Source organism: Helianthus annuus, chromosome 2 (genome assembly GCF_002127325.2).
Source record: "Helianthus annuus cultivar XRQ/B chromosome 2, HanXRQr2.0-SUNRISE, whole genome shotgun sequence".
In the NCBI taxonomy this organism is placed as follows: domain Eukaryota; kingdom Viridiplantae; phylum Streptophyta; class Magnoliopsida; order Asterales; family Asteraceae; genus Helianthus; species Helianthus annuus.
In genome coordinates, this window is record NC_035434.2 from 134,484,082 (window position 1) to 134,509,459 (window position 25,378).

At 37.0% G+C, this 25,378-nt stretch overlaps 1 protein-coding gene, 1 non-coding gene and 2 pseudogenes across 3 annotated transcripts; all 4 read right to left on the reverse strand.

Annotated features, from left to right (window-relative positions):
- Positions 1 to 1,685: 1,685 nt before the first annotated feature.
- Positions 1,686 to 2,860, reverse strand: LOC118479385 (annotated as a pseudogene).
- Positions 2,861 to 3,112: 252 nt separating this feature from the next.
- LOC110922212 lies at positions 3,113 to 5,253 on the reverse strand. Of its 2 annotated transcripts, none has more exons than XR_002582987.2 (3): positions 5,143 to 5,253; positions 4,955 to 5,024; positions 3,113 to 3,278 (listed from the first exon to the last, which is right to left on the reverse strand). It is a non-coding gene; the product is annotated as an uncharacterized LOC110922212 (transcript). The 2 variants fall into 2 exon arrangements; XR_004879904.1 differs by having other exon boundaries at positions 4,858 to 5,024.
- A 1,179-nt stretch (positions 5,254 to 6,432) lies between these two features.
- LOC118485767 lies at positions 6,433 to 7,032 on the reverse strand. The gene has a single exon (XM_035982212.1). It carries the CDS (start codon positions 7,030 to 7,032, stop codon positions 6,433 to 6,435), a length of 600 nt encoding a protein of 199 aa, XP_035838105.1.
- An 11,766-nt stretch (positions 7,033 to 18,798) lies between these two features.
- LOC110922231 lies at positions 18,799 to 21,078 on the reverse strand (annotated as a pseudogene).
- Positions 21,079 to 25,378: the final 4,300 nt, after the last annotated feature.

Genomic DNA, 25,378 nt, shown 5'->3' on the forward strand with positions numbered 1-25,378 from the left:
TCATCTTGTCTATCTGTTTTTACTTTTATTTTTATTTTCAGCATTTTAGTTATTTTTATTTTTATTATTTAAAAAACCTTTTTTCTAACATTTTGATTTGATTAGACATTGAGGATAAACCGGTACTAAAAGCTCTTGTGCCCTTGGACGACCTCGGTATCTTACCAACACTATAGTACGTCCACGATGGGTGCACTTGCCCATATGTGTGTTTAGTGTTAGTGAATATCGTGTTTATAAATTTAAAACTTGGCTAAAAATTATAAAAAGGGCTTAAAATATACACCTAAAATATATGTACACTGACACGCATCAATGACATTACTTGCAATATCAAAATATTTCAATCAGACTCGTTTGAAGATATGTTCAGGCTTTCGAAATATTGGTTTAAATATTCCGTTTTGAAATTTTCATACTCTGGATCGGACTTTAACACCATTTCTTTCTCCCTATTTCCGATTTCATCTTTCTTACTAAAACCCGATATAACATTTTTCTTATTTATGACGGGAATACTAAATGTAGGGAATATTTTGCATGTATCTCCCCAAAAAACTTGACTGTATACCCTTGAGTTATTAGTTGGTCTAGACTTTATATGTTCCTATTAAGATCAGGAGTGAAGATTGAAGAAGACGCTTTTAATTCTAATCCTTTCGGATCCTATTACTAATTCGACAATTCCTATTCCTTTAATGAAATAAAAATTGTTCTCGCCGGTTTGTGTTTCCACATCAAACATGCTCTTTATTCTCTTGAACATATCTATGTTTCCTGAATAATGTTTCTTAAAAACCTTACTGGCATACCATATTTCGGACCAGAAACCGCCATCTGTTCCGGTCACTATGTACTCCATTCGTTGATCATTCTGTTCCCCTTCACTTGGTTCTTTCTGTGGTTGTGTCCCTGTGTTAATCGCCAGACGGATGAGTTGTGCAGCCTCATCATTTTCTTTCTCCTTGCAAGATGCAATCTGATGTCCTGGTTTGTTGCAATAATAGCACTTTCTCTACATCCATCTTCTTTCCTTCTTCTTGTCCGAGCAATGTTTACATGGTAGGGTTGTTGACGTCGTCACGGGGTCCTCTTCTCTTTCGGGAGTGGCTCTTATACCACTTTGTTGGATGTTGAACACATGTGCAGCGGAATTAGTTTGAGTGTGTGGATTCATTGTCTTTGTGCAGTGAACAATGAATTGCAAAACGAGAATCACTACTAGAAAAGTAGGTTTTTCCGACCGCAATTTTGGTCGCAAACCTGTCGCAATTGCTCTGTTGTGACCGTTTTCCAACCGGAACTGCGATCGGAAAAACACCCGTCGTAATTGCTCTACTCCGACTAACTTGCAACTGCTGCTATCTTTTGCGACCTAGGTTTTGCGACTTTAATAATGATCACAAATATTGCGACTGCTCTTGGTTTTGTGGGACTTTGGTTGCGACGGTCTTGATGCAACCGTATTCCGACCGCATGCCTTTTACAAACTGCGATCGTTTTCCGACCGCATGCCTTTTACAAATTGCAATTGTTTTGCAACTGCTTGCCTTTTGAAAATTGCGACCGTTTTTGCGGTCGCAATTTTTATTAATTATAGCCATTTTCTAGTGTAACCTGCATATAATATCAATTCTACAATTTACATATTATCAAATTTTCACAATTATATAAAAAAATTCCACTTAAAACATCAAATACCAAAGTTATCATAACAAAATACATATTCCACTTAAAACATCAAATACCACTTAAAATTTACATATTATCAAATTTTCACAATTATAGAAAACTGGCTTTCATCAACTTCTTCAACAGAAGCACAACAATAGCAAGCGCCAGTCCAACCGCTGCTATTGTGAACAGGCGGTCATCAGCCGGTTTCTGAAGCATCGGTTGGTGTGTTCACAGTTGCATGAGGTATAACAGGAGCCACCTGCGCTGACACCCTTGACTCTTCAGCTTCTTGGTTCTCGTTTAAAGAAACTTCATGTTGTTGTTCTTCGTGCTCAGTTATTTCTGTGATAGCATTAGTGTTAGCAGGACTAACCGGTGTTTCACAGGATTGTTCTGTGGCGGCAGCTAGTGGTTCTGAAGATTCCAGGGAGTTAGGTTGAGGGACCGGAGATGCCTTACTAATCATGTACTCGTGAATCTGCACATTTAGATATGTGATCATTGCAACCTAAAAGAAAGCAACCAGTTGACTTATATAAGCCAATCTTCACTTTAATGCATATTTTTACTAGCTAAAAATTACAAGTTTCTGCGTGTGCTTTCTTGAAAAAAATTAATGAAGTTATAATTAGTAGTATTTCAATAATATAAGACGTTTATATCAAATTCGAAAATGTAATCATATCTATTTGACCTAGAAAGTCAAGCAATTAGAATGAAAAGTTCGGGTTATTGTTGTGACCTCATCAATGAGCTTTTGATAATCAGGAGAACCAAACTTCAGTGCAGTTTCACGAGATTTAACTGCAAGATCACGCCGTTCTTCTTTCTTGTAGTCTAATGAGCCCAAAGCACCTAACTGCAAATGCAATTAGTGCTGTTAGAGCAGTCCTAACTGCAAGTCATGATATTAGGTTGACTAGTGTAAAAGTCACAATGACATAACCAAAAAAAATGAAAATCAGACACTCACCACTCCATGATGGTTGCCAATGTTCAGGATGATGATTGGATATTTTTAAGCATAGGGGTGCAAACGAGCCCAGCCAAGCCCGAGCTTGATCAGGCTCGAGCTCGTTTAACATATGAAAGCTCGAGCTCGGCTCGATTCGAGCTTTATTTCAAAAGCTCGAGCTCGGCTCGACGGTAATTTTTCAAGCTCGAGCTCGGCTCGGGCTCGACTCGTTTAGTATTTATAAATTATAATTATTGTTATACATATTATTTAGTTATTTTTTTTGGGTAAAGATTATTTAGTTATTTTTTATATTTATATAAATGGTAAATATTATTATTTAAATATATGTTTAATATATTAATAAAAATATATAAAAAGAAAGCTCGTTAAGGCTCGCGAGCCGGCTTGAGCTCAATAAGCGAAGCTCGGGCTCGTTTACTAAACGAGCTTGTTTTTAGGCTCGGGCTCGAGCTCGATTAAGCTCGGCTCGTTCGAGCTTTTTTTCGAACCGAGCTCGAGTAGCTCGCGAGTAGCTCGGCTCGTTTGCACCCCTACTTAAGCAAATTCGGCCGTGATAAATTCCACCTTCAAATTTAGTATCATTTGGCCCCCTAATTGCAAATTGCCATTCAAAGATATTCTCCTGCATGTGAAATTCAGGATCAATTATGATGTTTTTGTTAAAAATGAAAGTCCACTGCTGGTCATGTTATAAATATCAAAAAAGGGACACAAAAGATCATTTAATTTAAAAAGCAACAAAGCTTGGTTGAAAGACAAGTGTGTGTGTATTCACTCTCAACTCATTCGCTTTATGCAATTGTGAGTGAGATACTTCTAAAAATCCTCAGTCTCATCAAAACTGCAACAATTTTCATTTTTTATCGCCTGCCTGCCTGGAAAAAAATTACAACACTTCTGGTCTACCTCAAAAATTTTACCAATATAACATGATTATATATGTAATGCATTCCAAATGTAAAATTCCACATGGATATTATAGCAACACAAAGGTTATGATGATGATGATGATGATAATGATGATGATGAGTAAAGTCTTTAACCCTATTAAATTAAAACGAAGAAAAGCTCAGAGATATCTTAGATCACGAATATTACAGCACCAAGACCCAAAACCGGAAGAGTGAGCGATTTTATACAACCATCATGATGAGTGCTAATCCACACGCCAAAACCGATCACACCCACAGCTACAAACTACACATTAAAAACTATGGTACATCATTTTGTAGCTATCAAACGCGACATCAATAAATTTCTTCCTAGACAAAAGAATCTTTCGCCGTAACAAAATGATGTAGGCGCTTTTGGCGCCTAGGCCCAAATCGGTGCCTATGCGCCTAGAGTGCGCTTCGCGCTTTTGATAACTATGCTGATAACTATTTTATAAGCATAAACTTTATAACTTGCTTCAACTGCTAATTCTTGAAAATTATGCCACAATTGGCTACTGTCTAGTGAACACCAAGGTGTGTTAAAGGGCAGTTAGAATATCATAAACAATCAAGCTTCAATAATCAAGAACTTGAACCAAAAGAACCCCAACAAACTAAAAAATTCAGCACTGCCATTTCAACAAACATCTAGAGTGCATGCAATCATGCATAACAAAACGTCCTATTCCCATTAACAAAATCACTGAAAAACATACCATAGTAAGAAGATTACCCATCTGATCACAAAGTTGTTTACTACTATGCTCATTTTCTCTCAAACCCTCTCCATATCTCATAACCTAAATCGTAGATCTCAAACCCTAATCTCACCAAAAACTTGCAATAAAAAACAAAATTAACCTAATCAATACAAAATTCATCATATCAAGATGCAGCATCATTCATAACAACAAGATTCCAAACTAAATTGGTTCTAAAATCGCAGAATTATCAAGATGCAGCATTGTTCATAACAACTGAATACGAACATATAAAATATAAAACATAGTCATGAACTCTATAAAACCTCATATTGTAATTCGATCGGTGAATCTAATAGTTGACTAATCCTAATTTCTTTCCTAAACACAACTGAATACGAACATGCATGAAGAAACACATGATCAGGAGCTCTAATTTCTGTAAAACCTAAAATTAAAATCAGATCAGTAATCCTAATTTCACTTTCCAAAACACAATTAAACACGAAGAAAAACAGAGTCAATCAGTTAATCAAACACAAACAAAACAAAACAAAATCACAACCTCTAGCTTTCGTAACCCTAGCAATTCGACACAGTATCATGAATCTGAACCGTTAACAATGAAACTAGAACTTAAAGGAAATGAAGGTCGGTGTCACCAGAATCAAATCGGTGAAAGGATTTCTTCGAGCGGCAGAACTCCTCAAAATCAGATTGGTGAGAGGATTTCTTCAATCACGTATTCGGAATCAGTCATCGGATTTAACACATGGTTTCAAACTGGAATCAGTCGTCGGATTGCTAACATCGAGTCGGATTATTAAAGGAAATGAAGAGTGACACATACCAGATGATGGATGACGAGGATGATCGCCGGAGTCACAGATGTACCGTGAGTCGCAGATGAGGATGATGAAAGATTAACAGATCTGCTTTTGACTCCATCGTCTGATTGAAGCTTCTAAACTTATGGCTACTCTCAGTTTTAACCCAGAACTTATGGTTATTTGCATTTTTTACTCTAAACACTGATTAATATTTTTTTTGCTTTTTCTATTTTTCTTGTATCTGCGACCGCTTTAAACGGTCGCAACTTTTGTTTTTTATATATTTCTCGTATTTGTGACCGTTTTATACGGTCGCAACTTTTGTTTTTTTTTTGTTTTTTTTTTTGTTTTTTTATTTGCGATTGCTTTAAACGGTCGTAACTTATGCTATTTTTTATTTTTCTCATATTCGCAACTGTTTTCCGACCACAAAAATACAGTCACAAAATTTGCGACCGTTTTGCGATCGAATCTGGATTGGTCTTTAACTTTGCGATTGTTTTGGTTTTAGTCACAAAACGGTCACTAATTTTGCGACCGTCTTATGTTAGTCGCAAAATTTGGTCGCAATTGCCTAGTTTTCTAGTAGTGAATAGAGAGAGGACAATTTCGAGTGGGAAAACGTCTTGGTGCCGGACATAACTGCCGGCAAATAATATATATAGTGGTGGTTGGTGACGGTTGGTTTTGGTGGGAACGATAACTGTTTGAAAAACCGGTGCCAACCGAATAACCAACACTACAAAACATCGTCACATATACATACATTGTCACATATACATAAGTTTAAGACATCCGAATATTAATAACATACTTCACATAATTAAGTTTATATTTCGTAATATGTGTCACGCATGTCAAAGGACGCTGTTGCACAGATGTTTTGGTTTTTTCTGCAATCTTCAGAGTCGGTGTTCATTTTAAAGTAACTTTTTGGTCAAATGTTAATTCTAGAAATATTACGTATTCCTACAAATTTATCCAACATGAGGAAAAAGTGGATCAAGCTCTTCGCACTACTTGTTACCTTAAGGCGAGTTATCTCCATCCTTAAATTAATAATACTCCCTTCAATCTTTTGAATTGTGCACTGCATGTGTTGGTGAATGCCTCCTAAGATAAATATTAAACGTGTAGATTTATTAATAAAAGGGGAGAGATTTGGGAAGGTTTCTCTATTGTTATCTTTTTTTGAAAAAAGGCGGTGTCATAACATTGAAAACAAACATAGAACCTTAGCAAGGAGCTAAGGCAGTAGTAGTCCAGTACAACAACAGTAAAGAAAAACAATGAAAGATAACAGGAAGAAATTATTTAAAGCATCTAAATTCACTCCATTTCTTCCAATCTAAGTCTGTTTTTCCAGCCCTTGCTTTGACCCAAAAAAATGAAATAGCCTTAATATCGCCGACAGCCCTTGAAACCTGAGTTATCTTCCCGTTGAAAATTAAGTTGTTTCTAATTCGCCATAAAATCCAACATGTTGCTGCAGCAATGAGGTAAACCGCCTTTTTTATTTCTTGTGACGAACATTGTGACTCGATATGCTCCATTAGGCCCACCAAGCTCAATAAGTATCTCGGAAGTGATATTTTGACCCATAACGAGACCGCCGTCCAAACGAGCTGAGCATATTGACATGAGATCAATAGATGGTCAACCGATTCAGAAGCTGAGTTGCATAATGCACAGAGAACCGAAGGTAAATGTATGTTTCTCAAAGCCAAAGAGACTCTGGTTGGTATTCGATCTAGCACCGCTCTCCATAGGAAGCAATTTATTTTCTTCGGTATCCAGTTGAGCCATTTAAGAACCTGAGTTTCCGGGATCAGATTTATACCATCCAGTTCTGACCGAAGATCGCACACTTTGAAAATTTCCGGTTTTTCCTCCTGCTTCCATAACCACATATCTGATTTATTCTCTATTTTCACTTGTTCTAATATTTTAACACAATCTTCCCAAAGAGAAATCGAATCTGATTGAATACCCGAAGACTCGCCACCCCAAGTCCACTCGATGAGGCCATTTGTAACGATGTACCGTTGCTGAACTAAACAAGATCTATCATTTTGTAATGCAAAAAGACTTGGAAATCGTTCTCTTAGTGAGTAGTTACCTACCCAATTGTCCAACCAAAAGAATGTTTTATTGCCACAGCCCAATTTTACCTCCAGCCTGTTTTGTACCTCAGATAGCGTGAGATTTGAATTTGAACCCTTTCCTAGCTGCACGATATTTTTCCATACACCACTTATCGATTTTTTCATTGGAATAGGCGTATGATTGTGTCTCCTACCATGTATTGCCATAATGACTTTCACCCAAAGATGTGATGTTTCGTTTCTAAATTTCACTATCCATTTTACCATCATAGCTTTGTTCATTGAGGCAAGGCTGCCGATACCTAACCCACCCTGTTGCTTAGGTGCCACGACTTTAAACCAAGGTACCCAACACATCTTATGTTTATCCAAGCAGCCTCCCCATAGAAATTTACGCCTAACTTTTTCTAAATATTTAATTACATGTAAGGGTGCACTAAATAAAGAGAAATAGTAGGTTGTGAGATTACCTAAGACTGCTTTCACGAGAGTCGTTCGGCCGCCAAATGAGAGAGTCCTCGCCTTCCACAATGAAAGTTTGCTTTCAAATCTGTCAATGACTGGTTTCCAATTTTTTACCAAACCCATATTAGAGCCGACCGGGAGACCTAAATATGTGAATGGTAGTGAGCCTCTTTCGCATCCAAGTATTGATGCCATATTCGTAACCTCCTCGTTTCCCACCCCTACGCCAAAGACTTTACTTTTTGAAAAATTAACTTTTAGGCCCGAGGATAAATGAAAGCATCTTAGAAGTCTAGCAAGGTTGTGGAAATTATCTTCCGACCATTCACCCACAAATAGTGCATCGTCAGCATATAGAAGATGTGAGACACTAGGACCTGCACCCGGTGTAGTGATACCTTTGAAAATCCCCAATTCAACCGCAGATTTCGTGGCTACATGTAGTGCTTCCATCGCCAAGATGAATAAAAGCGGAGATAGTGGGTCACCTTGTCTGACCCCCCTTTGAGTTTCAAATTCCAGAGTTGGAGCCCCATTGACTAACACCGATGTTCTTGCAGATTTTAATATTCCCAACACCCATTTTCTCCAAAGAGCAGGAAACCCCATTTGAGCTAGAGTTGAATCCAAGAATTCCCAACTTAACGAGTCGAAAGCTTTCTCAAAGTCCACCTTAAACAACATCATTTTCTTTTTGCTGCTTTTTGCCCAAGAGATGAGTTCATTGATAATTAAAGGTCCTTCAAGAATACTCCGACCTTCAATGTATGCCGTTTGCACATCACTTATCAAGAAATCCATGACCTTTTTGAGCCTGCTCGAAAGAATCTTGGACACAACTTTTGAGATACAACCTATCAGACTGATCGGCCTAAAATTATTGATTTTTTGGGGGTTGTTTGTTTTTGGAACGAGTGAAATGAAGCTCGAATTACACCCCCGATTCAGCTTGCCATGTACATAGAAGTAATCAAGTGCCGACTCGAAATCCTTTTCAAACAACTCCCAAAATTTTTTTATGAACTTGAAAGTAAAGCCGTCAGGGCCCGGTGATTTGTCTCCCCCACAACTCCATACAGCTTCTTTGATTTCTTCTTTGGAAAACCTTTTAACTAACATGGCAGTCTGAGGCGTAGATAGTACTTTGAAACCGTTGTTGCTGAATTTGGGTCTAGTGACCGCTTGTTCAGTAAAGATGGATTCAAAGTACCTTTTTATATTTGCTTTAAGCTCCTCGGGTTGTGATATCCATACCCCATCAAAATTCAGCCCATTGATTCTGTTGTGTTTCCGATGTCCATTGATGACACCGTGAAAGAATGCTGAGTTTTCATCTCCATCTACCGCCCATTTGACTTTCGCTCTCTGTTTGAGATCTTCCAACCTGTTATCGTCCAACTCATTTATCATTTTCAGCCAAGAATCCCTTTCACATACCTCCTGTTCAGTTAACGCGACCGATTCAGCTTTCAAGTCCATGTTATCCACCTTTTTTTGAAGTTCTTTTAGTAGTTTGCTTTCCCTGTTTTTTATCTTCTCACACCAAGGCTTTATTGCAACTTTGATCGCTTTTAGTTTTGCTGCCAATGATTTATCTGGAGGATAGAAGCATGTGACATCATCGTACGCCTTCTTAACAATCTCAGCAAGCCCATCCTCTTTTAACCAAGAGTTGAAGAAGCGGAATGGTGGTTTACCGAAAAACACATCGGAGCATAGCAAGAGTAAAGGTCTATGATCCGATTTATATCTAGGTAACCCAAGCAGTTTTGCAGAAGGCCACATGGATAGGAAAGAGTGGCATACCAGAACCCGATCAATTTTACTGAACTTAGCACCATCATCAGTAACAAAAGTAAAATCGCACCCCAACATAGAATATTCTGCCAAACCCGCTTCGTTAATGAAGGAATTGAAGTCGTCAGCCTGTTGTTTAAGGAATCTGGAATTTTTTCTCTCAGTGGGTTCCCTCACGCAATTAAAATCACCAAGAAAGATCCACGAGCCAGAGAGGGATCTCATCAGGCCAAGTAGGTCTTCCCAAAGTTGTTTATTTTTTATTTTGATCATGAGGAGCGTAGATGTTCACCACTGAGATCTCACCTCCCCCATTACACAGTTCCCCCATTATAGCTAAAAAGTGTCTGTTCTTAATTGACATCCTTTTAGTAAAGAGCCCAGGATCCCAGATACTGAGAAGACCCCCCGATCTACCGGTAGCTTCAATGGAATCAAAATCAAAGTGAGAATTGTCCCAAAAATTACTAACCTGTATGTTCGAGGAATTAGACATATGAGTTTCTTGAATGGCAATGAAACCAAGGTTGTTACTCCGTTTGAGATTCTTTATGTGGTCCGCCTTTCTAGAGTCCCCAGCCCCCCTAATATTGGCAGTAAGAAAATTCATTGGGGAACATTTGTCTCCTTTGCCTCTCTGATTTGATTCATGATACTTTCACCATACTCTGCAACTCGAAAACCAACCGATTCACCAACTTTTATAGTCGAGGCCGCCTCATCCGATGTTGATTTATGATTAGAGTCACCTGAGATACCATCTCCCACGTCATCACTACCAATCGATGATGACCCAGCAACACACATAGCTTTGTTTTTGACCCTAGATGAATCAGAGGTTCTGCCCATCCAGAGGGTATCTTTCATTTTCATCGATGGAAAGTTGTTTCTCTTTTTCTTTTGCCCTAGTTTCTGCTGAGTAGGAGGAGCCTGAATGTCACACCTAACGTCACTGCCACTGGGTTGTGAGGAGCACGGCATGTTATTCAGATCAATTTTTTTGTGTTGTTGGGCCACCTCATTAATGATGTCCATTAGGTTAAAAGGATCAGACGCATAAGCATCCATGTTGTCATTTTCGTTGCTGGGCCTATTGGAAGGAGTATCCACAACAACATCCTCCTCATAAAACAAGTTACTAAGGCCCAAAGCTGAGTTGGGCTCCAAGATGGATTTAGGAACGTGATCTGGTGGGGGAGGGGGGATGACGCAAGGATCAGCGGAATTAAAAATATTATTATTATTAATATTAGGGTGAGATGACTCATCATTATAGTTGTCATTGATAGGTGGCCCCGAATTGGATTGTTGTGTGGTCCCCATGTTACAGTACCCACCCTTGGAACCCAAAGCACCAGCCGAATTGATAGCCACCTTTTTTAATGGCTCCTTTGGTTTTCCAAGATTGTTCATATCACTGTGCAACTCTTCAGTCTCCGATGATGACGTTTCATTATCCACGTGCACAACCACCGGAGATTTTTTACCCCATTCCGGTGACCGGTCGTCTTCAGCCCACTCATGCCGTTGTCCTTCCGATTCCGAAATCCAAATTAACAAAGGTTCCCCATCCCATTGTAGTGTAAGTTTGCAGTTAATACGGCTGACCTTATCCGTTAAGATACCTATCATGTTAACTGATAGATCAGTATCCTCGTCGGAAGCATTAGAGGGGATGATCACCTTTCCGACCATGTTTCCGATTTGATTGAAGATATCTGGACCCCAGAATTGAAGTGGTACTCCTCTAATTAGGACCCAAGCAATCCGTTGGAAAGACAGATGTTGTCCTTCCCATTGGCACACCGAGGATAACCATGTAGACCATTGATCCTTCTTAAGCTTGACAAAAACCTCCGCCTCTGAAGCTGATTCGAATACAAGTAGCAACCTTAGACCACCCAAATATTTTGTAGTGAAACCGGATAGACCATCAATTTCCATCAACGTTTGTATGTCTTTCAAGTCATAAGGATTTTTTTACTACACCAATTATGGACCTTTTCCTCCATCTTTTTGAGTTTTCACTCTCTTGTAGACGAATCTCGAGTGACTCTTCAGGGACCTTCAGATCCTGAATCCCCGTTTGAATAGTTGGGCACGCGTTCTCCGGAGTGGTATTTTTATTGTCTTGTACGGTTGCGTTACGAGGAAACCAAGCGTTGTTTTGGTTTTGGTTATGATGGGCGGTTTTTCCAGCAATGACAGTCTTCATAGGGGGTACATTGGCTTCTGTCGTTTCCGTCGTCTTTTGGTGATAATTGTTGAACTTATTATAGTTCATGATCCTGCCTCTAGTTTCATTGTTCCCCCGGCGTTTTTCTTTCTCAAATTTAGCAAGGTTAACTGAAACTCTAACCTTATCAATTTTAACCGACCCCAGATTTTCGCCTAAAGCGTGCACGTCTCTTACTCCCGCAAAACTGATGAAGCCAAACGTGTTTCCGATCCGATCTTTCTTTTTTGGGATGTAGGCATCAGTCATGTTACCAAAATTCTGAAAAACATCCCATAGGAGATAACTAGAGCAGTCATATGGAAGGTTACCAATAAAGTAAGTAGTTTCTTTTGTACGTGGTTTTTGTTGCCGCATGTTTTCCTGAACCAATCTTCTACCTTTGTACTTCGCTACCCGCCATGGTTCTTCATACGTACCGTCATCCCATCTTGAGTAATCTTCATATCTGCCGTTGAATTCTTCGTGAGGCCTGTAATCAGCATATCTCCTGCCATCGTTTTGGAACGATCCTCTCTCTCTCTCCATATCTACTACGCAGTCAAGATATGGATTCGGACAATGGTGAATACGTCAGGAAGATGAATCGAAAAGCCGAGAGTAAATCGGTCCCGAAGGCGAATGGAGGAAAGAAAGAAAAGATTTAGAGAGAAAGGAAGGTAAGATTAGCAATCGTGTGCCAATCACGTCGTTCCTTGCACGCTAAACCCTCGCTTCTCAGCCTCGTCGAGCCTCCGGCGACTGATTATTTGAACTCTAAAATTGAAGTGGGTAGGTGCATTTATAGGCCGCTCAAAAACCCTTTTCAACCATCACCAGATGCAACCAAACACTAAACCATGGTGACAGTTATGTGTGTGCTTGTAACTAGTGCCATGAAGCGAAACATAGCACCTATTAGAGTGTCTTGGGAATCATCATGACGCTTAGGTCATCCTATTAAACTAGTAGCTGTTACACGAACCATCACATCTGCTCATGCCTCAACTTTAAGGCCAAGCCACATCATACATCTTCATGTTTCTCAATCATTTGCAAACCAAGCCACATCGCTTGTTTGGAACCATGTTGTGAACTTAACCAATTCGTGGTTTTTGTTTGGACCGAACCAAAACTCGAAATGGTACAGGGAGTGGTGAAAATGTGTCAGCAAAATGCCACAATACACTCCTTGGTCAGTCACTATGCGCGTGAACGGATGCTCTGAACCTCATCTCTTCCTTATTGCTAACGAAGTAATGACGTTTCGTCATTCCCACTTACGAACCCATCAAAGGTTTTACCTTCCTCCAATGTAAGATACAACAAGATTTCCAAATCTGTTTCCTTTTAATTTAATAGACCAAAATCATTCAACTTCACTTTATGAATATATTCTTAACCTTTGATTAGCACACTTTCAAGAGGGCTCTCTCAGTCTCTATATCAAATCAACCAATGTTGCCTTTATTACTAATCAACCATGTAAGGAAACCTTCGTCTGCATTAATTTAACTACATCCCAGCTATACATAACAACTTTATAAACAATGTTGCCTTTATTACTAATCAACCATGTAAAAAAAATGACCCATCACCTATTATAAACAATAAACCTGTGACTAAATAACAACTTTTCTGTTGACCCATTCCAAACTATCCACAGCTGACCCGTGACCCGTGACCCATGAACAATCCGATTAGACCTACACCCTTAATACATTATGCAAATATAATGCTTAGGAAAAAATATTATACCTTGTTATGAACTTCAGCGACCAGGTCATCATACGTGCCGTTATAGGGAATAAAGACATAAGACAATGAATAATTAAGCTTCTTCACGCCAGCTTTAAATACTTGTATGGAAAATCCAGTCACGTAACAAATTGCCTGAAAGCAACTCTTTCTGGCACACCAATCTTTAGTGGTTTCTCTTCATTTCTCAGTACGCGACCCATAGGAATTCTTTGGGTACCACCGGGCCAATAGATCAAATTGAGGCGCCCTCTCCCGCCCCAAGTAAGCTCCGCCCTTGCTGGTGACCAAAATTCAATCTCTCTATAGCTTCTGCCAATTACATTGATAATACAAAATGTTGGAAGTTGAGCTAGTTCTCCATCTTTGAAGCTTATGTCCCCGCTTACGCCATTGAGTTTAGTTTGTATGATGCTATGTGACAAGTTCATTGCTGAACTTGACCCGTTTGAAACTTGAATAGCCTTGACAACAACTGAAGTTGCATCATAAGTATGTAGCGCATTAATTCTAGGATTCAGATATTCTTCATTAGGATATTTGTTTCTAAATCTTTTCCGAAACTGAACTTTGAAGTTTGTAAAATGCTTACCGGTGTCTGCAACGTGGGTTTTGTAAAATACTTGGGTTTGACAGGGAATGTAAAGGAGGAAATACTAGCGGTCGTTCGATGGTTGAATCGGCCACTTGGAGTGCATCAGAGAGTAGTGTTAAGAGACCAGGACTAATGCTAAATGTACTTTGATCTTCATAAATTGGTGTCACCTTTCGCCAACTGAAGTGGCCAACTATGGCGGCAATGTATTGCATATGGATTTTGACATCGTGGCTAATTTGTACAAAAACAAATATGTTAGTTCCTTGTGGGCAAAGCAGGGGTGCATGAAGGACAATTGTTACAAATGGTATCAACGCCAATCATGTTCTGTTGTTTATACGATGGTGGGGCAAACCTCATTGGGAATCTTGAGCCCCAAAGGAGGGTGTTTGTGACACATAGGCAAATCCCACGTCGTTATGTTATGTTCTGTCAACAGGAAAGATGGTGAACGAAAAAAATCCCAACCTTAGTTAAAAATCACCGCACATGTTTTGGGCGTGTTAGTTGTGGATAAGAGGAGAACCTCACACTTCATGCTCGGGTGGTTGTAATCCAAGGATGGGCAACCTCATGGGAGTCTGACTCGGGCAATCAAAAACATATTCATGAGCTTCTTGGAGACAAAATAGACAAATTCGGTTGGTATGAGGAGTGGGATGTTGCATACTCGATTTAATATCCGAGTACTCATCCTAAATGTTTCGGTTTCTAGTTTGCCACCAAGCTTAGGATCATGGTTCTTAATGAATACCTTACGTGGTTTCCAAATATAACATGTGAAGATCAAGCCATTAAGGCTTCAAATATAACATGTGAAGATCAAGCCATTAGGCTATAGGGTGTGGTTGGAGCCCCATGGGCTTTATCAAGTCCACGTAGGATTTACGTAGATCCACGTCAGCCATGAAGCCCCCTTTAATTTATAGGGTGTGGATGGAGCCCCCTATTAAACAAAATTAAAAAAAATGATTGATTTACAAGTTGTGGGCCTCACCTGAACACTTTAACCTTCTCGTTACCATGCTAGCGCCCCCCTCTTAAAATGGAGGGTATGGTGATGTAGCCCTTAGGGGCGCTATAGTAGCTGAGTTGGCGGGGGTGGCGCCCCCACACCCTCCAGCCTTAAGGCTTCAAATACAAGTGTGAGTAGGGATGGCAACTGAACCCATATCCGATGGCTAAACCCAAAACCCAAAGCATTTATGATAAGAAGAGCCAGGTAATCACGTATCGGAATATTTTTATTTGTTTGCAGGTTTGGGTCTGGTATAGGATTTGGTGATATACCCATTTATCTAACCCAATTACCCGATAACGTATACCCAAAATAATATATTTTTGTATTTTAAATATGTATATATGATAGAATATAGATGTGAATCTTCACTCCAAAGGCCCAAATTATAGGAATCTTTGTTTCATTCCTTTGAATCTTCACCCAAAGTCCCAAATTATAAACACTACCTAAAAATTAGAGGAATCTTTGTTCCATTCCTTCATATTCACATACTTTTTTAGTTTATGACTTGGCTTCATGGATATATTTGGTTTAGGTTTTTTGTTACTGAATTTAGGACTTAATCTAATTGTAGTTACATCTACTAAACTTCAATGGCGTTTTACTAATATTTTGGCGTTTTATAATCTTCACCCAAAGTCCCAAATTATAAACACTACCTAAAAATTAGAGGAATATTTGTTCCATTCCTTCATGTTCGCATAGTTTTTTAGTTTATGACTTGGCTTCATGGTTATATTTGGTGGGTGGAGATCCAATAGAAAGTTTATTTAGCTAAGAAGGCTAGAAAGTGATTTTTTTTTTGAACGGCGATTGACTCCAACAGACGAGAGGATCACACCCACATTGCATGGGTCCCTAGTCCCCCTCGGGCGAGGCATCCGAGGTTGACCATAGGCGCTCCACGAGAAAATTTCCAGCCGACAGCCACTTGACTGCCGTTGCCGCCTCCGCACTCGAGAGTCGGAGTAACCACACTGTAAAAGAAAACTCGTGTGTGGCTCAAGACTCGAACCCGGGCTATTACGCACTCAAGGCTCTTATCCATCATTGCCATGACCCCTCAATCAAGGTTAGGGTCATTTACCCCCAAATGCAGCAGGCTAGAAAGTGATCTTGACCATCCATTTAGTTAATCAAGGCTAAGATTAAATGATGGAAATTGAAGGGAAGAAAAGAGGGCGTGAGTTTGTTTAGGGGCATTCTAGTCAATACAAGACAATAGTTTTTATCTCCTCCAATTTCCCCTATTTTTTAAACGTTAATAACTCTTTCATACGACATTATTTTTTATAAAAGCTGCACCAAAAAACAAGCGTTTTTTATCTTTAAAACAAGTATACTATTGATATATTTTCGAATTTTTTTTTTTTGAAAACCCAGTTGCGTAAAACGCAATGAAAAACCCAGTTGCGTAAAACGCAATAGAAAAAACCCAGTTGCGTAAAACGCAATGAAAAAAAAAACCTAAAAGATGACATTTTTCTAAAACGCAATACACAAAAAACACAAAGAAATGTCTTATTTGTAAAACGCAATGGCCAGAAAACACAAAGAAATGTGTTATTTCTAAAACGCAATAGCCTAAAAACTCAAAAGAAAGTGTAGTTTCTAAAACGCAATGGACTGAAAACACATAAAAATGTGTTTTACCTAAAACGCAATGCACCAAAAACACAAACAAATGTCTTATTTTTAAAACGCAATGGCCAGAAAACACTTAAAATGTCTGTTTCTCTAAAACGCAATGGACTGAAAAGTGAAAACACATAAAAATGTGTTTTACCTAAAACGCAATGCACCAAAAACACATACAAATGTCTTATTTTTAAAACGCAATGACCAGAAAACAATTAAAATGTCTGTTTTTCTAAAACGCAATGGACTGAAAACACATAACAATGTGTTTTACCTAAAACGCAATGCACCAAAAACACAAAAGAAATGTCTTATTTATAAAACGCAATTACCAGAAAACACTTAAAAATGTCTCATTTCTAAAATGCAATGGCCTAAAAAAACAAAAGAAAGTGTTCTCTCTAAAACGCAATGGACTGAAAACACCTAAAAATGTGTTTTACCTAAAACGCAATGACTAAAAACACTTCAAAAATGTGTTTTACCTGAAACGCAATGATTAAAAACACTTAAAAATGTGTTTTTTTTCTAAAACGCAATAGCCAGAAAACACATAAAACTCTCTTATTTCTAAAACGCAATGGACACATAAAACTGTCTGTGAACTGTCTGTGAACTGTCTGAATTGTCAACCCCAGCCAGGGGCTCTGTCCCTTGGACCCCGCCAGGGGCGCTGCCCCCGGACCCCCACCAAGATCGTAAAACACAATGATTAAATCAAAAATCCAGATCGTAAAAATGAAATTAAAAAATTTCTTACATGGATCGAAGTGATTTCTTCAACAGTTGACGAATTTTGAATGATTGAAACACTTATCAGCGCTCGAATCGAACGGATCGAGTGATTATCTCCAAAATCACCGGAAAAAACGAGATTTTGTATGAAATTAAACTGGGGTTTCTTCAAAAAGCTGAAGAACACGTTAATCGGGTGTTTGAATCATTGATTAGTGATGAAAATCGCACTATAATGTAGTGATTATTGAGATAAAAAGTGAAGAAATGGTTGAAGATTGTGGGTTTTGAAAATGGTGGGTTTTGAATTTACTGGATTTTGAAAAGGAAGAAGAAAGGGTTGGATTGACTAAAATACTATCTTTCAAAAAAAAAGATTGACTAAAATACTTTTTTTCTTTATTTTAAATGTTATCACATGTCCTAATTTTATTGCTTCCTACACCTCCTAACCAAAATAAACTTCTTATTTGATTCTTTCCCTTATTGGTTTAGGTTTTTTGTTACTGAATTTAGGACTTAATCTAATTGTAGTTACATCTACTAAACTTCAATAGCGTTTTATAAATATTAAAAGGAAGAATAGTACATTTGCTATAGCATATTTATTTCTCACTATAGTTGAACAGCTACGTTCCAAAGAAGTTGAAACAAACGGATAATTTTAATAAACTAACGAGTTTACCCAAAATCCGCAGGTATACCCGGTACCTAACTGGTTTTGGGCTAGGTTTGAGACAAGCTTTTATAATCGAGTATGGGTATGGAATTACTCATACCCGTCCCTAAACCCATCTCCTTGCTATCCCCAAGTGTGAGGTTACCTTGATTGAAGATCATAGTCTTAAAATATGAGTGTGAGATTCAAATATAAGGGTGAAGATGATGAGTTCTCAAATTCATTTCATTGTAGTTTATAGACCTGGGATCTACATACAAAGTAGTGATTTATGATTAATTAGGAATTAGCGATAACTTTGTGTACATTAGAACTAGTGTGTTAGTGTGGTGTTGCTCCCCTTGATGTCGGGTTCGAGCCCCATCGCACGCGGATTGGATGTAATTTAAGCCGTTCATAAAAAAAAGTGTACATTAACAAGAAACTTTTGTTTGATATTAGGTCTATAGATAGTTAATCCAATTCCGACGAGCAACTTCATACAAAAGACCTTTTGGTGTTTGTTAATCGAGTGAGTGTAAAATATTTCTAACGCGTCAAATTCTTCAACCTGCATTTCGAGTTCCATGTTCTTCTTGTTAGGTCTATAGAGCTTTTGCTAACATCATGCATACTTCATACTCAAAAATGAAGAACAGAGCAGGACCATATCACAATGGTCAACAAGAAGTCAATCATACAACAATCCTCATATCAAAACAAGTAAACAACAACAGTAACAAGGTAGGTGCACATAAATCTAACACGAGCGGTTCAAATAATCCGTTACATATAAACCTCCATACCTATATACTTGGAGCACTGACACAACGGGCACATACTAAGCTTACTCTCACACTCTTTACACAGACAAAGATGCTTACATGGCAACAAAAGCATGCACACTTCATTCACCCGACACACCTTACACGTCATTGCGCCATTAGTACCCTTGCAAAGCAAGTGGAAATCAATCGCCCGACCATTGCAACATGAAGCCGTGTCGTCAACCTCACTGTCACCACATCCTTCTTTACTGTCTTTTTCCCCTGAGCGTACACTTGTTGAAGATTATATTTCAGGGTGTTGATCATATTCTCGTTGTATTTCGCCCGTTGCTGCCACGTGTCGGCTTTCATGGCTAATTCTTCCACCTGCATTTCGAGTTCCATGTTCTTCTTGTTGATGTTTTCCACCATGGCTTCTTTCTCACGAAGCTTTTCGATGAATTTATCTTCAACGTGTGAGATTATCTGAAGCTGGTTCGCTTGCACCTTTTCAAGTACTGCTTGCCTGAGTCTGTCAGCCTTGATTACGATTACAAAAACAATATTATTACAGAAATCATATAAACATTTGAAGTTCAAAACCAAATTAATATTCAAGATTTAACGATCGAAACCATATTATGATACTAATATTCAAGATTTAACTATTGAAACCAAATTAATACTCCACGTTCAAGATTTAAACATTGAAACCGAACTAATACTCAAGATTCAAGGTACTGTCGAAACCAAAATTAATATTCAAGACTAAGTAGTTAATGTGGTAAAATATCGGATATCGGTCAAGGACCGATATTTGAGATATTGGTAATTTTAATATCATGCTAAATTTATAGATATAGCAATTTAACACTAACAATTGTAACAAGTAAGAACTGACTAAGACTTAAAACACTAACATTTAACAATAACAACTAACAACTAACAATTAAGACTTAAAACACTAATAGCAGCAATAAGAAGAAAAATGAACAATAGAAATAAGAAGAATGGTACTGATATCGGGAAAATCGGTTATCTATAGATCAAATATCGGTCCTATATCGGTCAAATATCAGACAATATCACTAATATTATCGGTACCGATATTCTTCCCAATATTTTGTACCGCTAGATATATCGGGATATTAACTACATAGATTCAAGATTTAACTATCGAAACCATATCAATATTCAAGATTTAACTATTGAAACCAGATTAATATTCCACATTCAAGATTTAACTATTGAAACTGAACTAACACTCAAGATTCAAGATTTAACTATCGAAACCAAATTAATAATCAAGATTTAACTATTAAAAACAAAAAAAAAAGTATTCAAGATCAAAACTTATGCATAAACAGAACAAGTTCTTGAATATACCTGAATTTTCATGAACCTATCGATCTCGGCATCCTGTCTACGCATCTCAAGTTCAAGATCATCACCCAAAAGCCCCGAAATAAACGACGACTCACCCGACGACGCCAACCTACCATTATCAAGCGACAACCCTAAACCTGTTGAAACCGTCCGAGGCTGCAAGAAATCAATAGATGACATCTGTGAATTCGCATTATGATTCTCCAAAAACTCCTGCTCTTTCGGCCGCGAGTTTCTCAACTCCAACTCATAATTCCGCTGCAAATCGAACCCGCCATCGCTAACATCCGCCCCAGGAGCAAACCCCACCACATGAACTAAATCCCAACAAAAATTTAACAATTAACAACTAAATTTCCAATCAAATCAAATTCCCACCTTCAATTAACACAAAAATTAACATTCACATCTACAAAATAAATAAAAACCAAAAAGAGGGTTTTTAGGGTTTACATTGAGGTATGTACGGAGGATGATGAGCTTGATCGGCGTTCATATAGTTAATTGGGGGTGAAATTGGAGCATCAATGTTGTTGAATACATCTCTAAACATCGAAACAGAATAATAAAACAAGAAGTTAATCAAATTAGTGTAAATAATCATGCGATTTAGGGTTTTGAAAACGGAAAGAAAAGAGGTTTTTAGAAATACCTGAAGGGTTTTGATTGTTGTTGTTGTTGGAGGTAGTTTTGGAAGTGGTGGTGGTCAGGCATAGCCATGCCTGGCTTCGGTGGTGGGTGCGAATTGAGGAGAGAGAAGGGGGAGATTGTGGAGGTTGAAGATGAAAGTTTTGGATTGTGTTTTGCAATTTGGTCCTTTGAGTATTAATATGAGGTTGGGTTTAGATGTTTACAAGTGCTTAACTTTTGGGGTAAGTTTTGAGAATTTTTGAAGATGAGGGTTTGTTTTGAGTGTTTAACTAGTGATTTTAGAACACTCATGTTCCATTCATCATCTCTTACCCCCAATTTAAAAAATTTAAGATAACTCGATGTGGCCCAACGCCCTGTCCACGTCGGCCTATAACGCTAGAGAACGCCATTACATGGGTATTAAAACGCGTCATTGGAGCGCCACCCTGTTCACTAGAGAGAGACTGAGAGATAGATCCTATTTAAAAAAAAACAATTAAACAGTGTCACATCACACACCTTTTTTAGTTAAACCACAACACACTTGTTAGAGTGTGGGTTAAATAAAGCCATACTACTTAACATAGTAGTTATGTGACACTTTAACTAACACTTTTTAGTTAAACCACAACATGTAATCTAATAAAATTGTCTCTACATTACACTCCCTATCTTTATCTTCACCTTCTAAATTTATTATAAAAAAAATCACACGAGCCCCCATACACGAAAAGCCAATATTCTCCTCTATATCATCTCTCCCACACACACATATTTAAAAGAGAGAGAGAAATAAATAATAGAGAGATATGCGTAATGAATGAGAACATTCACATCATTTTCACCATTTTCTACCCTATAATTTAACAAAATACCTCACCTATTAAAATTTATCTCTTATTAAAAAAACTCCTACAACCCATCATACCTATCTCTATATTCTTTTTTATTAGTTTTTCTCCCTTTATATAGGGGATGGTTCAAATTAAATTCACTTTTATTATGAAAACTTGAAAACTAACTAAAAAAAACCCTAAAAACACACCAAAAAAACTTTTACAATTCTTTTATTAAAAATCGCTATTTTTTGTATATAAAAAAACTTTCTTTAGAAAAAAAATTATAGTACATATACACATGTGTAGTATTACACATGTGCACTACAAAAAAATTGAATTTTTTTATATATATAAAAAGATGCGAATATTGGTATGCAAAAAAATAGTATGTTTTTTTTTGCTTTTTTAATTAGTTTTCGAGTTTTCACAATAATTAGTGGTTTTCATATATATATATATATAGGTAGAGGATCCTGTAAAAAGTGCTCAAAGTGTGAGAAGTGTGAGAAGTCTATTATAACACTATATATAATACTATATAACACCCTATAAACACAGTATAACAATATGTAACACCATATAATACCATATAACACTTTGTAACACTATATATCATTATATAACAAATATAACACTATAGGTTGTCTGATAGCATGCCTATGATAGATGTATAGTGTTATATTTGTTATATAATGATATATAGTGTTACATAGTGTTATATGGTATTATATGGTGTTACATATTGTTATACGGTGTTTATTGGGTGTTATATAGTATTATAATACACTTCTCACACTTCTCACACTTTAGGCCCTTTTTACACTATCCTTACCCTATATATATATATATATATATAGGGGCTGGTTAACGTACAAATGCGCTTATCCTACATTACGTACGCTACAATCTCAGTCGTCGGATCATCTTCCCGCATTGAAAATCGCACGTTGTTTTTTTGTAACAATTTCGCATGTTGGTTTTTTAACATGCGATTTCTTTAAAATTACCAAATGCGAAATTGTTACAAAAACCAACATGCTATTTCATCGAAATTATCACATGCGAAATTGAATTACCACATGCGAAATTGTTACAAAAAAACAACCTTATATTTCATCAAAATTATCACATGCGAAATTGTTACAAAAAAACAACCTTCTATTTCATCAAAATTATCACATGCGAAATTGAATTAACACATGCGAAATTGTTACAAAAAAACACCTGCTATTTCATCAAATTTATCACATGCGAAATTATTACAAAAAAAAATGCGATTTTCATTGCGGGAAGATGATCGGACGGCTGAGATTGTAGCGTACGTAATGTACGATAAGGGAATTTGTACAGTACCCTTTACCTATATATATATATATATATATATATATATATATATATATGTGGTATGGTTATCTTGAGAACGCTAACTATTGCGAGAACCGTGAGAACAAATGACAAAACCAATCAAAACCGAATTTTTCTAATACAAACCTCTTTGTAATAAAATACAACATCAAAAGAGAATTTACAAAATCAAATAACTCATTTATCCTCTCAAAATCACTCTTACTAGTTTTTTTACACATGTGTATATAACAGATTTACACATGTGTAAATGACAAACTTACACATGTGAAAATTTTCTTTATTTACGAATTCACGAAAAGTTAAACGTGAAAATTTATTTTATAACATTGTATTCAAATAATAATGATAAGTGTTAAAAGAAATTTAGAATTGAAATTGTTTTTGACCAAGTTCTCGTGGTTTTTTTCATTCGTTCTCACGGTTCTCGCGATATTTAGCGTTCTCATTTAAATCCTCCCCTATATATATATACATATATATATATATATATAGGGGAGGGTTTAAATGAGAACGCTAAATATTTGTGAGAACCGTGAGAACAAATAAAAAAAACCATGAGAACTTGGTCAAAAACAATTCAAATTCAAATTTTTTTTCTACACTTATCATTATTATTCGAATACAATGTTAGAAATTCAATTTACACGTTTAAATTTACGTGAATTCGTAAATAAAGAAAATTTACACATGTGTAAGTTTGCCATTTACACATGTGTAAATCTGTTATATTTACACATGTGTAAAAAATCTAAAAAGAGTGATTTTGAAAGAAGAAATGAATTATTTGATGTTATAAATTCTTGTTTTGATGATGTATCTTAATTACAAAGAGGTTTGTATTAAAAAAATTGGTTTTGATTGCTTTTTTCATTCGTTCTCACGGTTCTCGCAATATTTAGCGTTCTCAAGATAACCCTCCCCTATATATATATATGAATGAGATAGGAGAGAACGATTTAAAGTGTGAGAACAGTGAGAACGATTTTCAGCCATAGGATCTTTGTGATTTGTGGCTAAGATGATGATGTGGCATTTTTGTAAATAATGAGAACCTTATAAGTAACAGGAGGGGTAAAATTGAAAGATTCAAACAAAGGGTGCACATGCTAATCACATGTCATTTTCCCCCATCATATTTAAACGCCAATAACTTGTTTATACGTGATTATTTTTCTAAAAAAAATTACACCAACGAGTATACTATTGATATACTTACTTTCGAAAAAAAATGAAATGGGTTTTATGGCGTTTTTCTGAACTGGATGTTTTATGGCTTTTAGACTAGTTATTTTTATGGCTTTTCCTGAACTATGTGTTTTTATGGCATTTTTGTCACAACCCCCGACCCCTAATCCCCAGGAACGGGCGGTCGTGAGCCAGTTCTAGTGGTATCTTGTTATTATCAATTTGGCAACGGAAATTTTCATCAGGACCGTAGTTAGGAAATATTTAATCCGGGTAAAATACCACATTTCCATAACATTAAACATATGGGTAAAACCCAAGTTTTCATTACACATATTTTCATAGGAATAAATCCTATTTTTCTTTCATAAAAACATCTATTTCTTTTAGGTAACTTTATTGCCACTTTTCCAAGCCTTCAGTGCTGTCCAGCTGGCTTCTATTTGGCTTTCACATTTTGTTACCTGAAACGCGTTTTAAAAACATTTTGTCAGTGGGAAACACTGGTGAGTGAATCCCAGTTTAATCAAGTTTAAATAAAAAGCAGTGAACAGTATTGAGGGCGCATCCGCAATTACATTTGTTTCCAAGTTATATCAATTACCACCACACGGTAATGTCGTTCCGACTTATGGTCATGTTACTTCTTTACCAGGTGGTAACAAATTTTGTATACAAAACCCCAAATTTACCGACTGTAATTGTATTCTTACAAATACTCAATAACTGCTATTCGCATGGAAAGATATTTAAGGTTTTGTAAAAACAGTTCACAAAATAGGTTTACAAAAAGAGGATTACCCACATTGTTGTTTTAGGGTTTTCAGTAAGGATTTCCTGGGAATAATCTATAAATTACACAAATGCACGTCTGTTAGTATAATACCCCATTTTAACATTAGTAATACCCTCCCCGAGACGGCATTCCAACGACTACTTCTGGCAGAACCACAACAGCCGTTACGGAACCCTAGCTCAATCGGGCAGAGTATCTAATACGTATCAAGGGGTTATGATACTTACATCGTAGCAGAATCTCGCTATTTAGGGGGGGTATTAGACCTGGGTATTATGCCTACTACAAGAAA